Genomic DNA, 12,502 nt, shown 5'->3' on the forward strand with positions numbered 1-12,502 from the left:
AGGCTGAGCAAGGGTGAGCCTGTGCTGGCCGCCTCGTGCCAGATCCTTCAAGAGTGCAACCCTGAACTCTCCAATGACCAGACAAAGATACAACAATCTTTCGGTTGAATGATTTTCTCAAGTCCAAACATCCGAGAATGTCACAAAATAAATACGTTTGCCGGCAAACAAATTTATTTTAAAAATTGGCATCTGGTGTTTCATCTACAGGTACTGGAGGAATTGGAGACGACATAAGTGACGGCCACAAGCTGATTCTCAGTCAGTACCGGTTTCGAAGCTGGTTGCTGAGGTCCTGCAGCTCGGCCTCCAGAGCTCTCATAGCTGCTATCTCACTGGCTAGCTCTCCCGAGACGTCTCCACTCACTACGTCCGTAAAATTCTGCTGCAATGCAAAAACAGTACGGCCATCCACAGTGAGAATTTCTTCCAAGCAACACAGACACGATTGAGTCAGGACAGCAGTCTGGAATCCCAGTGCTCTCTGCACGATGCCCCTGCAGCTGTGCAGCAGCAATGCAGCGTCCGCTCAGACCCCAGCAAGGTACAGTTCCTAACCGTGTGCCAGAACTTACAGACTCAAGAGTCTCCACCTACAGTTCACTGGTAGAGCACTTGCCCAGAGGACCCAGGGCCTTGGGTTCAAATCTCTGCTCTGTACTTAAATGTTGACTGCTTTTGTCAGTATTATACAATAGTGTTTCAATGAATTCTATTTACTGTGCATGCCTGGTGAGTCAGGAAAACCAGCTTCAAGATTTTATGAGCATAAATGGGCAATTTGCACACACGCACATACAGTAGACATCTGTCTCACTGTGGCATATAATTTATTTGGCTTGTTATACATCCTTTTCATCCAAATTGAGTAGATTTGTATTGTTCAATAACACATCCTAACAGACTGATGGAAACATCGCGGCATGTGCTGAGTAGAGAGGACATCGTTTAGGCCAAGAACCTGAAGACACATGGCAGATTTCTGAACCAGGCATCACCCAGTGCTTACAACTCCCAGCATCCTGCATTCCTTCTCGGTGAAGCGAGCAGGAGCAGAGGAAACCGAGGCCCAGAAAGAAGGGGTGATCTGCCGAGCATCAGTGTGCTCCCCGTGCAGCCCTCAGGCCACGCTTGGCTGTGACCTGTACACGTGAGGTGCTGAGGGCAGAGATGCTGCTGCGTCTGAGAGGGGCTGCCCTGAACGACCTACGAGTGGAGGCTGCTTAATTTCCTAGAGATGCACAGTCTTTGAGCACATGCTTGTACTGACTGTTTTCCTGGGCAATGGGAGGTGGGGGAACAGCTCTAGGAGCTCATTTCCTGACATCTCTAGGCAGGCGACAGAAGGCAAGCCTGTGCTGACTGGGCCTGGCTGGCTCTAACAGTGATCTCTGCTCACTTTCACTTTGTAAAGTGCAATTCAGTTGCCTTTTACGTATTTATTTTCTTCAGCAGCAGTGACCTGCGGCTGATGACCTCACCACACGGTTCCAGTGAGCCCGCAGGTCCTTCTTACCTTTGCTTTGGATAACAAGCCACGTAAATTGAGCCGGACTGAAGAAAGTGCTTGTATAGCTTCCTGGGGACTGGACTTGCTCTCACTGCATTTTATAGCCACTGCAAGGTAAACATAGGGAAAGCATTAGAACTGGTCATCTACAAGATCAAAAAGCAGCTGTTTACTAAGAAGAAGAAGTTACAATAATCAGTTTTAGAAGTTTGTACTCCTGACTCCTTCCCCTTCACTTTCTTCTCCTTGGCAGTACTGGGAAATCAAGCCCAGGCTGTGCATGCTGAGCAAACACTCATCTACCACTGTGTTACACTCAGTCCTTCATCCTTCATCCTATGTAGAGCACTGCTGAGGAGAATTCTGAAAAATGCGGGTGCAGTCGGATGATTTACATCAGCAGGGATCCCACACACATGTACATACACATACCCACACATATACATGCACACACACTAGTGAATTAGGCAAGCAAATAAACAAAGCCTCACTGAAAGCAAGGCACACAGAGGACAAAAACAGACATCTCAGAGGGCTGTCCATGGTCCCAAGTCACTAAGGAGGACTTGTGGCTGCTGATCGGACTGGCTCAGTAAAGTGGCACACCACAGGTGCCAAGCTCACAAGCTTGCTGCATTTTTAATACCCAAATTTTATAGCATTGTAGGAGAACTGGCTCCAACAGTCTGCATGTCTTCATCAGGGAGTATAACCATGGCCAGGCACCCGGGATCGAGACCCACCTCTGGCATCAGCACTGAGGGCATCGCTCATCCCTACAGACTCTGCCTCTGGCATTCTGGGACCCTGTTTCTCTGAGACAGAATTCTGAAGGGAGCCTATTCCTCTCTGGAGGAGGACTGGCTGTTGATGTCTTATAAGAACAACTGTAGCTCTCTGCACATTGTTTTAGATCTCTGTTTCTTAAAATTATGTTCATGAGGATGGCCTTGTTAGGCATCAGTGGGAAGAGAAGTCCTAGGTTCTGTGAAGGCTCAATGCCCCAGTGGGGGAATGTTAAGGTAAGGAGGTGGGCGGGGGAGAGCACCCTCATAGAAGCAGGGGGAGATAAAAGGTTTCTGGAGGGGAAACCAGGAAAGGGGATAACATTTGAAATGTAAATTTAAAAATTCAATAAAAGAGGGGAAAAAAGAAAGAAAAAACTATGTTCATGACCCAAAGAGATGATTCAGAGATTAAGAGCACTTAATGATGTTCTAGAGGACCTGAGTTCAATTCCCAGTACCCAGACGGTAGTTCACACTATCTAGAACCCAGTCCCAGGGGATCCGATGCCCTCGTCTAGACTCTGCAGGCGCTCCACACATGTGCATGACATACACACAAGAAAAACACTCATACACATAAAACAATAGATTGTTTTAAAATTATGTCCACTAAACTGCAGATCCTGTTCTAAAACTACAGTGTCACAGACCACAACTGCACACTCTAGGCAATCAGAAGAAACAACCTGTGGCCTGGCCAACAGCTTTGATCCTAATGGATGCCTGTGGCCGGCAAGAACCAGGTTTGATGTTTCTATCTCAGAATAACAATTACACTTCACCAAGCCTCACACTGGATGCACACTAGGACCCAGTCACTCAGCTACTGGAACTCTTTCTCAGTAGGGAGGCGTTGCTGTCACCACAGAAGAGTTACACAGTTTGCTTAATGCCTAGTAACTTATTCTAGAAATATCTGTAGTTCCTCTATTTTAAAAATTCATCTATTTTTAAAGCCAGGTGTGGTGGTCTTTAATCCCAGAACTGGAGAGGCAGATCCCAGGAGGATCTCTCTGGGTTTGAGGCCAGCCTGGTCTACACAGTGACTGAGTTTCAGGTCAGACAAGACTACAAGGAAAGACCCTGTCTTCAGTAAGTAAGTAAGTAAGTAAGTAAGTAAGTAAGTAAGTAAGTAAGTAAAATAAATAAATAAATGAATAAATAAATAAAATTCATCTTAAAAAAAGAAATAAATAATTTTCATCTTGCAGAAGAAAACAAGAATAAAGCAAAAAGGACACATTTTCTTCTGGCCCCCATCCCAATCTCACTTCCAAAGCACATCAGAGACAGCGGTTGGGGTGGTTGGGAGAGAGAGGAGAGAGTGGCAGAGACTGGAGAGGCTGCGCTCCTGAGGCTGGGAGTAGCACAAGGGCACAGCACCTAGGCAGAGGTCTGTAGTCCAGCACTGCCCTGCTGTCTCAGCCCCTGGCAAGGCTTCCCCTGGCATTACAACTGGCACCAGGATTTCTAAAGCACCATGTTTCCTTTTCAAAGGATAGGGTAAAGACACAGTGTCAGGGAGAAAGACAAAAAAGGGGAGGAAGTGACATAAGATCTGTGCCAGACGATGGTTTTCTGGAGTATTTCTCCAGCCTGCAGTTTTGGCAGACAGGTTTAAAGCCAACACTCAGTAATGCAGGAACTATCTGGGTCTGTCTGACCATCACAGAGCTGGGTTCAGAGATGTTTACAGAGGGCAAACTGAAGTAGATAAGACATTCTTCAGAGTAAGTCCCACCCTGCTAAGTATGCACACATACTTGTGCACATCTGTGGGGGCTCCCCACACATAATACCACACCCATAAAGGCCAAGGGACTGAAGCCCCTTTGGCTAGCACAGAGCACAGAATTGCAGCAAGCCCCCCAAACAGCCTTCTCGTGTAACTACTCCAGGCTTTCTTTCTACCTTCCAGCCCCTGGGTTCAGCCTTCCACCTTCTCTGTAAGCCCTCGGTGGTCCAGGAAACTGGACCCTAACATTCTTCCAGTCAAAGATCTGAAAGGCCACGAGAAGAATTATTAACTCCTAAGCCCATTCTGAACAAGCTGAATGTTCTATGACTTCTTTACAGGCAGTTAAACTTTATCCCCATCTCTCACATGTCTCTCCTTGAGTCCCTTATCATATGGACCAGATCCTCTAGTTCAAAAGGAACAGGGTGGGGGTGGGACATGTAAAATCCTGTTAGTGAAGGGCTCTTGTGGACACTTCCTAACACAACAGGCAGGTATTCTCTCAATTTTGACTACAAACAAACAGAGGCCCAGAGACATTAAATCACGGAGCCAGTGTCACCCAGCAAGCACTTGGTAAAGGTGGTCCTGGAGTTTTAGTGTCCCTGGTCCCAGAGCTCTGCCCTTCTCACTGTCGCTTGCTGGCTTCTATTTGCTGTCCCCATCTGGGCAGTAAAGGTTAGGCTGAGAACAGGGGGCTGACAGATTTGTGACTCTATGCCCTTTATTAATTCACTGGGATTCTACTCCCGGGGCATAACACACCCACATTCAAATGTCACATAACAATGCACCACTGAGTTTAGTGTTTCTGATAATGCAAGAGTGGTCTATGCCTGCACTATGTTTATCTAACAAGCGAACAAATTTCACTGGAGGTAAGGTTTTATTATATGGTAAGGTTCAAATTATAGACTCTAAATTACCTAAAGATAGTCTTAATTTATAAACAGAAGTGCAAAAAAAATCATGGAAACATGTAGACCTCTGGATATTTAGCATTGTATGAAAAGCTATGACATATACAAAAATACAAAATATAATGCCTATCTTTAGGAGATGAGTTAAGGAGACGTTCATGATTTTCCTTAATACAACAACATAATCAACAAGAACTGTGTGGAGTAAAGGTTTCTCAGTAGAAAATGCTCCACTTGGGGCTGGGGATTTAGCTCAGTGGTAGAGCGCTTACCTAGGAAGCGCAAGGCCCTGGGTTCGGTCCCCAGCTCCGAGAAAAAAGAAAATGCTCCACTGTCTAACGTCCTGTTAGCTCTGTCACCGGTCAGGCAGTGTTTAAGCCGCTGACCTGTCTCACTGCCCTGCACTGAAGTGTTCTGCAAATGCTTCCGGATGAGACACAGCAAAGCCCATGCGCTGACGGAGTCAGGAAGTACCTGCACGGGAACCTGACTTCTGACCAATGCTATTTATCAGTGAAGAATGCATTGAATACATATGGGTGTCAAGTACCATGCGCCAGTCCTATGGCTCTTTGAACAACTTCCTTAAATGCTGTAGCATCTTTCTCCCAACAACCGGACTGTGTGTCGCACTTGTACGCCTTTGAGAGATACTGGAATGCCTAGGAAACAAAAAAGAACAGCGTTCAGAACAACAAGGAGCATTCACATTTCAAACCGTTTCCTGGAAGTCATATGGAACTAATTCCAAACTCAAAACAGCATCTGCGTGCGCTGTGAGGCCGAGTCTCCGTAATCATCATCAAAGACGGGGAGGACGCACATCCAAAAGCAACAAACAACCTCAAGAACCCAAGGTGGGGCTGGAGACATGGCTCAGCGGTTAAGAGCACTGGTTGCTCTTCCAGAGGTCCTGAGTTCAATTCCCAGCACCACATGGTGGCTCACGACCATCTGTAATGAGACCTGATGCCCTCTTCTGGTGTGTCTGAAGAGAGCAACAGTGTACTCACATACAATAAATAAGTCTTTAGAAAAAAACCAAGGATGTATCTGGACCACCTTTCCCAGAACTAGGAAACTATGAAGGCCAGGCTTGGAAACCTGCAGGAAGTGTGAAGAGTTCCTCGATCCTCAGGCTGAGAGATGCCGTTGAGACGTGTGAGCTTGGGGAACCGTATGGACTGGCTAACAGTATAGAACTTCACAGACATCTTACGTCTCGATAGAGAGCTCACAGGTAACAGTGTTCTTATTTTCAGAAGAGCACAAAGTCAGGAAGCAATGGGGGGATATAAAGCAGGAGTGTGCACATGTGTACGTGTGTGATGGAAAGCAGGAGTGTGTGTGTGTGTGTGTGTGTGTGTGTGTGCGTGTGTGCGTGTGTGCGCGCGCGCGCGCGCGCGCGAACGTGTGTGAAATTTGTGTTCTGAGGGCTGACAAGGCCACAGTAGAAGCCAGCTGTGCAGACAGAAGGACAGGAGAACTAAGAATCCCACAGATTAGCTGTACCATGACTAATTCCAAACCCACACAAGTACATTTGATTTGCGATTGATATTTTGAAAAGAACACAAAGTAACGATTCCGACTTTGTATATTCTGGGCTCCTCTGAGCTTGAAAACAAGAGGCTAACAGCACACATCGAGTGGGACTGACAACCTATTGCCTTGCAGGAAGGGCAGTGTCTCTGCAGTGTCAAGCACTTGCAGTTTCCTGCTCCCATCCTCCTGGTTAGGGTTTCCCTTTTGTAGCCTCATATCAGTGCAAATCCCTCCCATGATACAGAGACCCTCCTGCAGGAAACAGAATGACGGCAGCAGGAAACTCATGATATGTAAAATGATGATTGTTGTAAGTCTTAGCATGGCCATAATTCAAAGTGCTGAATACTGAATTTGAAGGCTGGAAGATGGTTCAGTCAATAAAGTAAGTGCCTTGTTAGCACAAGGACCTGTGTTCAATCCCTAGAACCACGTGTTTAAAAAACCAAACCAAAACAAAAACCCAAAAACTGTCATAGCATGTGCTTGTAACTCCAGTACTGGGGAGGTAGAGAATCCTTGGGGTCCCCTGGGCTCTCTTGATAAATTACAAACCAGTACCCAAAGAAGGTAGATGGTGCCTGAGAAACATCACCTGAGGCTGCTCTCTCATACACGTGTTCACATGTATGTACACACACACACACACACACACACACACACACACACACACACACAGAGACAGAATTTAAGCATATTCGTTTTATGTTTCAGATTATTGATCTTATTCTTCACTCAAAAAAGCAGATCTACTTTACCTGTGGTAGCAAAGACAGAGGCCCAGGACAGACAGAGGCCCAGCACTGACCTTGTCATTCTCAGCAGGCTTCTCACTCTGCCCATTCCCATGTACTTGGGCATACAGTCTCCAGACTTCTCCGTCATTCGTCACCCTTGAAGTGACTCTGCCGAACAACTCCTGCAGCTTGCCTTTGAGGCTGGAGGCAATATCTCCACTCCGGTCAGCCATACCATTAACCACTGCCCTGACCAGAATTTTAAGGACCTTTAAAAATGCACAAAAGAACATAGTGAGCTAGCAGCCATCAAATAGTAACAAGAAACCCAGGGCCCCACTCTGCCATCAGATACTGAATAACGTGGCTGTATTTGGCTGCTATTATTACAAATATTCAGAGTGGAATAAGTCAAGCCACCCCTGACACTCTAGAATCACATGCTGACTAGATGTTCTCTGTCAGGCCCCTCAGAGGGCTCTTTTTGTCTGCAGCTCGTCTCTTCTCACTTGGCAGACTCTCTCTGAAGAGCTGACCCCCACTCAGAGCTTCAAAGACAAGCTTTACAAGCTTCAGCTAGCATTCTCTCTGGAACCCAGGACACTTCCTGGTAGGCAGTTCCATCAACACCTCACACCACCTTGAAGTGGGAAGCAGGTCCCACAGCCTTTCCTTCCTTGTAGTCTCACGGTGACTCCTGTTTGCAGTTAGTAATGTGAGCATCAGCCTACTTCTCTCTCTCTCCCTCTCCCCCTCCCCTCCTCTCTCGCACTGTTCTGCCAAGTGCAGCAGATTTGATTCCCCATGAATCCTTCGTCCAGCCTCTGCTATCTTACTTTAGCACTCATAAACTGTCCTCTGCACTGTGGTGACATCATTCTATCATTGCTCAATGCCCAATGATAAGCTACTAAGATGCTGGCATCAAATCTCTCCCCCCTCCCTCTCCAAGTCCACTTAGCAACTTTCTGGAATACCATGTTCTCAAATTGTACCACAGAGTTTAGAACACTGGATGGTGGTTAAATAGGTTATAACACAACAAGAACCCTCTGCCATGGTTACATTAGGCTGTGTATCTTAAGGCAGAGTCCCTGGGAACCTGTAAAAGGCATCCTTAATCTTCTACTCCTTGAACTGGGGGCACACAGAACCATCTAAAGAACCAGCCTGAGAAGACTCTAGAACCCTACTGCTTACTGTGGTCCACGAGCTGCCAGCACTGGGAACTTGTTGGAAATACAGATTCCTATATGCAAGTGCTTGCCCAGCTTTGGGAGAATGGGAGTTTACATTCCCAACAAGCTCTCAGGCGGTGGGTGATATTTAGGGACTGCAGACTACACTTTGAACAGTAAGGCATCATTTTCCAGTACCAATCAAGAGCAACTGGATCCAGAGCAGGAGATGGGTCATCCTCCATGTACATGTGAGAGTGTCTGGGAGGTGCCAGGCAGCAGCAACGAGGGCAGGTGCTCTCCTTACATCACAGGAGTCACTGCACGCACAGGTGCAGAGCCAATCCTGCAGCCGCTGCAGTTTTTTGTTTTTGTTTTTTTTATTAACTTGAGTATTTCTTATATACATTTCGAGTGTTATTCCCTTTCCTGGTTTCCGGACAAACATCCCCCTCCCCCCCTCCCCTTCTTTATGGGTGTTCCCCTCCCCATTTTTGAATATAGGTTTTTATAGTAAGATCTGATGATTTTTTGAATTTCCTCTGAATCTGTAGTTATGTCTCCCTTTTCATTTCTGATTTTGTTAATTTGGACACACTCTCTGTGTCCTCTCGTTAGTCTGGCTAAGGGTTTATCTATCTTGTTGATTTTCTCAAAGAACCAACTTTTGGTTCTGTTGATTCTCTCTATGGTCCTTTTTGTTTCTACTTGGTTGATTTCAGCTCTGAGTTTGATTATTTCCTGCCTTCTACTCCTCCTGGGTGTATTTGCTTCTTTTTGTTCTAGAGCTTTTAGGTGTGCTGTCAAGCTGCTGACATATACTCTTTCCTGTTTCTTTCTGCAGGCACTCAGCGCTATGAGTTTTCCTCTTAGCACAGCTTTCATTGTGTCCCATAAGTTTGGGTAAGTTGTACCTTCATTTTCATTAAATTCTAAAAAGTCTTTAATTTCTTTCTTTATTTCTTCCTTGACCAGGTTATCATTGAGTAGAGCATTGTTCAATTTCCACGTATATGTGGGCATTCTTCCCTTATTGTTATTGAAGACCAGTTTTAGGCCGTGGTGGTCCGATAGCACGCATGGGATTATTTCTATCTTTCTGTACCTGTTGAGGCCCGTTTTTTGACCAATTATCTGGTCAATTTTGGAGAACGTACCATGAGGAGCTGAGAAGAAGGTATATCCTTTTGCTTTAGGATAGAATGTTCTATAAATATCTGTTAAGTCCATTTGGCTCATGACTTCTCTTAGTCTGTCTACGTCTCTGTTTAATTTCTGTTTCCATGATCTGTCCATTGATGAGAGTGGGGTGTTGAAATCTCCCACTATTTTTGTGTGAGGTGCAATGTGTGTTTTGAGCTTTAGTAAGGTTTCTTTTACGTATGTAGGTGCCCTTGTATTTGGGGCATAGATATTTAGGATTGAGAGTTCATCTTGGTGGATTTTTCCTTTGATGAATATGAGGTGTCCTTCCTTATCTTTTTTGATGACTTTTAGTTGAAAATTGATTTTATTTGATATTAGAATGGCTACTCCAGCTTGCTTCTTCTGACCATTTGCTTGAAAAGTTGTTTTCTAGCCTTTCACTCTGAGGTAGTGTCTGTCTTTGTCTCTAAGGTGTCTTTCCTGTAGGCAGCAGAATGCAGGGTCCTCGTTGCGTATCCAGTTTGTTAGTCTATGTCTTTTTATTGGGGAGTTGAGGCCATTGATGTTGAGAGATATTAAGGAATAGTGATTATTGCTTCCCGTTATATTCATATTTGGATGTGAGGTTATGTTTGTGTGCTTTCACTCTCTTTGTTTTGTTGCCAAGACGATTAGTTTCTTGCTTCTTCTAGGGTATAGCTTGCCTCCTTATGTTGGGCTTTACCATTTATTATCCTTTGTAGTGCTGGATTTGTAGAAAGATATTGTGTAAATTTGGTTTTGTCATGGAATATCTTGGTTTCTCCATCTATGTTTTTTTTTTTTTTTTTTTTGGTTCTTTTTTTCGGAGCTGGGGACCGAACCCAGGGCCTTGCGCTTCCTAGGTAAGTGCTCTGCCACTGAGCCAAATCCCCAACCCTCCATCTATGTTAATTGAGAGTTTTGCAGGATACAGTAACCTGGGCTGGCATTTGTGTTCTCTTAGGGTCTGTATGACATCAGTCCAGGATCTTCTGGCCTTCATAGTTTCTGGCGAGAAGTCTGGTGTGATTCTGATAGGTCTGCCTTTATATGTTACTTGACCTTTTTCCCTTACTGCTTTTAATATTCTTTCTTTATTTTGTGCGTTTGGTGTTTTGACTATTATGTGACGGGAGGTGTTTCTTTTCTGGTCCAGTCTATTTGGAGTTCTGTAGGCTTCTTGTATGCCTATGGGTATCTCTTTTTTTAGGTTAGGGAAGTTTTCTTCTATGATTTTGTTGAAGATATTTACTGGTCCTTTGAGCTGGGAGTCTTCACTCTCTTCTATACCTATTATCCTTAGGTTTGATCTTCTCATTGAGTCCTGGATTTCCTGTATGTTTTGGACCAGTAGCTTTTTCTGCTTTACATTATCTTTGACAGTTGAGTCAATGATTTCTATGGAATCTTCTGCTCCTGAGATTCTCTCTTCCATCTCTTGTATTCTGTTGGTGAAGCTTGTATCTCCAGCTCCTTGTCTCTTCTTTTGGTTTTCTATATCCAGGGTTGTTTCCATGTGTTCTTTCTTGATTGCTTCTATTTCCATTTTTAATTCCTTCAACTGTTTGATTGTGTTTTCCTGGAATTCTTTCAGGGATTTTTGCGATTCTTTCAGGGATTTTTGCGATTCCTCTCTGTAGGCTTCTACTTGTTTATCAATGTTTTCCTGTGTTTCCCTAAGGGAGTTCTTCACGTCTTTCTTGAAGTCCTCCAGCATCATGATCAAATATGATTTTGAGGGGCTGGGAATTTAGTTCAGTGGTAGAGCGCTTACCTAGGAAGCGCAAGGCCCTGGGTTCCGTCCCCAGCTCCGAAAAAAAGAACCAAAAAAAAAAAATATATATGATTTTGAAACTAGATCTTGCTTTTCTGGTGTGTTTGGATATTCCATGTTTGTTTTGGTGGGAGAATTGGGCTCCGATGATGCCATGTAGTCTTGGTTTCTGTTGCTTGGGTTCCTACGCTTGCCTCTCGCCATTAGATTATCTCTAGTGTTACTTTGTTCTGCTATTTCTGACAGTGGCTAGACTGTCCTATAAGCCTGTGTGTCAGGAGTGCTGTAGACCTGTTTTCCTGTTTTCTTTCAGTCAGTTATGGGGACAGAGTGTTCTGCTTTCGGGCGTGTAGTTTTTCCTCTCTACAGGTCTTCAGCTGTTCCTGTGGGCCTGTGTCTTGAGTTCACCAGGCAGCTTTCTTGCAGCAGAAAAGTTGGTCTTACCTGTGGTCCTGAGGCTCAAGTTCGCTCGTGGGGTGCTGCCCAGGGGCTCTCTGCAGCGGCAGCAACCAGGAAGACCTGTGCCGCCCTTTCCGGGAGCTTCAGTGCACCAGGGTTCCAGATGGTCTTTGGTGTTTTCCTCTGGCGTCCGAGATGTGTGTGCAGAGAGCAGTCTCTTCTGGTTTCCCAGGCTTGTCTGCCTCTCTGAAGGTTTAGCTCTCCCTCCCACGGGATTTGGGTGCAGAGAACTGTTTATCCGGTCTGTTTCCTTCAGGTTCCGGCGGTGTCTCAGGCAGGGGTCCTACCGCTCCTGGGCCCTCCCCCACGGGAGCCCAGAGGCCTTATACAGTTTCCTCTTGGGCCAGGGATGTGGGCAGGGGTGAGCAGTGTTGGTGGTCTCTTCCGCTCTGCAGCCTCAGGAGTGCCCACCTGACCAGGCGGTTGGGTCTCTCTCTCACGGGGTCTGGGAGCAGAGAGCTGCTGCGGGCCGGGATCCACGGGTCAAGAGAATACATTTCTATATAAGACACCAAATTTATGAAAATTTGTTCCATCAGCCCAGGAGAACTCACACAGTCGCTCTAAGGAGAACCAGACAGTGTGGAAAATGTTCAAATAAGCTCTTCCCAGGCACTGGGCAGGCCTGGCGTTAGTGCAGGAGGCAAGGAAACAATGTCAGCCTCCCCAGCTGTCCTCCCATATGG

General features: G+C 45.6%; 1 protein-coding gene across 2 annotated transcripts in view; it reads right to left on the reverse strand.

Annotated features, from left to right (window-relative positions):
• Positions 1-152: 152 nt before the first annotated feature.
• The window catches only part of Ttc27 (tetratricopeptide repeat domain 27), a 143,350-nt gene continuing 131,000 nt past the window's right edge, over positions 153-12,502 (reverse strand). Inside the window, exons 17-20 of one of the 2 annotated variants that reach the window (XM_006239754.5) lie at positions 7,310-7,507; positions 5,507-5,618; positions 1,517-1,617; positions 153-382 (exon numbers count right to left, since the gene is read on the reverse strand). In XM_006239754.5, coding sequence (XP_006239816.1) covers positions 263-382; positions 1,517-1,617; positions 5,507-5,618; positions 7,310-7,507 — 531 coding nt within the window. In that variant the 3' untranslated portion in view covers positions 153-262. Of the gene's footprint in view, positions 386-1,516; positions 1,618-5,506; positions 5,619-7,309; positions 7,508-12,502 lie in introns of both variants that reach the window. The other variant, NM_001106706.1, reaches the window with a different exon arrangement.

Source organism: Rattus norvegicus, chromosome 6 (assembly GCF_036323735.1).
Source record: "Rattus norvegicus strain BN/NHsdMcwi chromosome 6, GRCr8, whole genome shotgun sequence".
NCBI classification, from domain to species: Eukaryota; Metazoa; Chordata; class Mammalia; order Rodentia; family Muridae; genus Rattus; species Rattus norvegicus.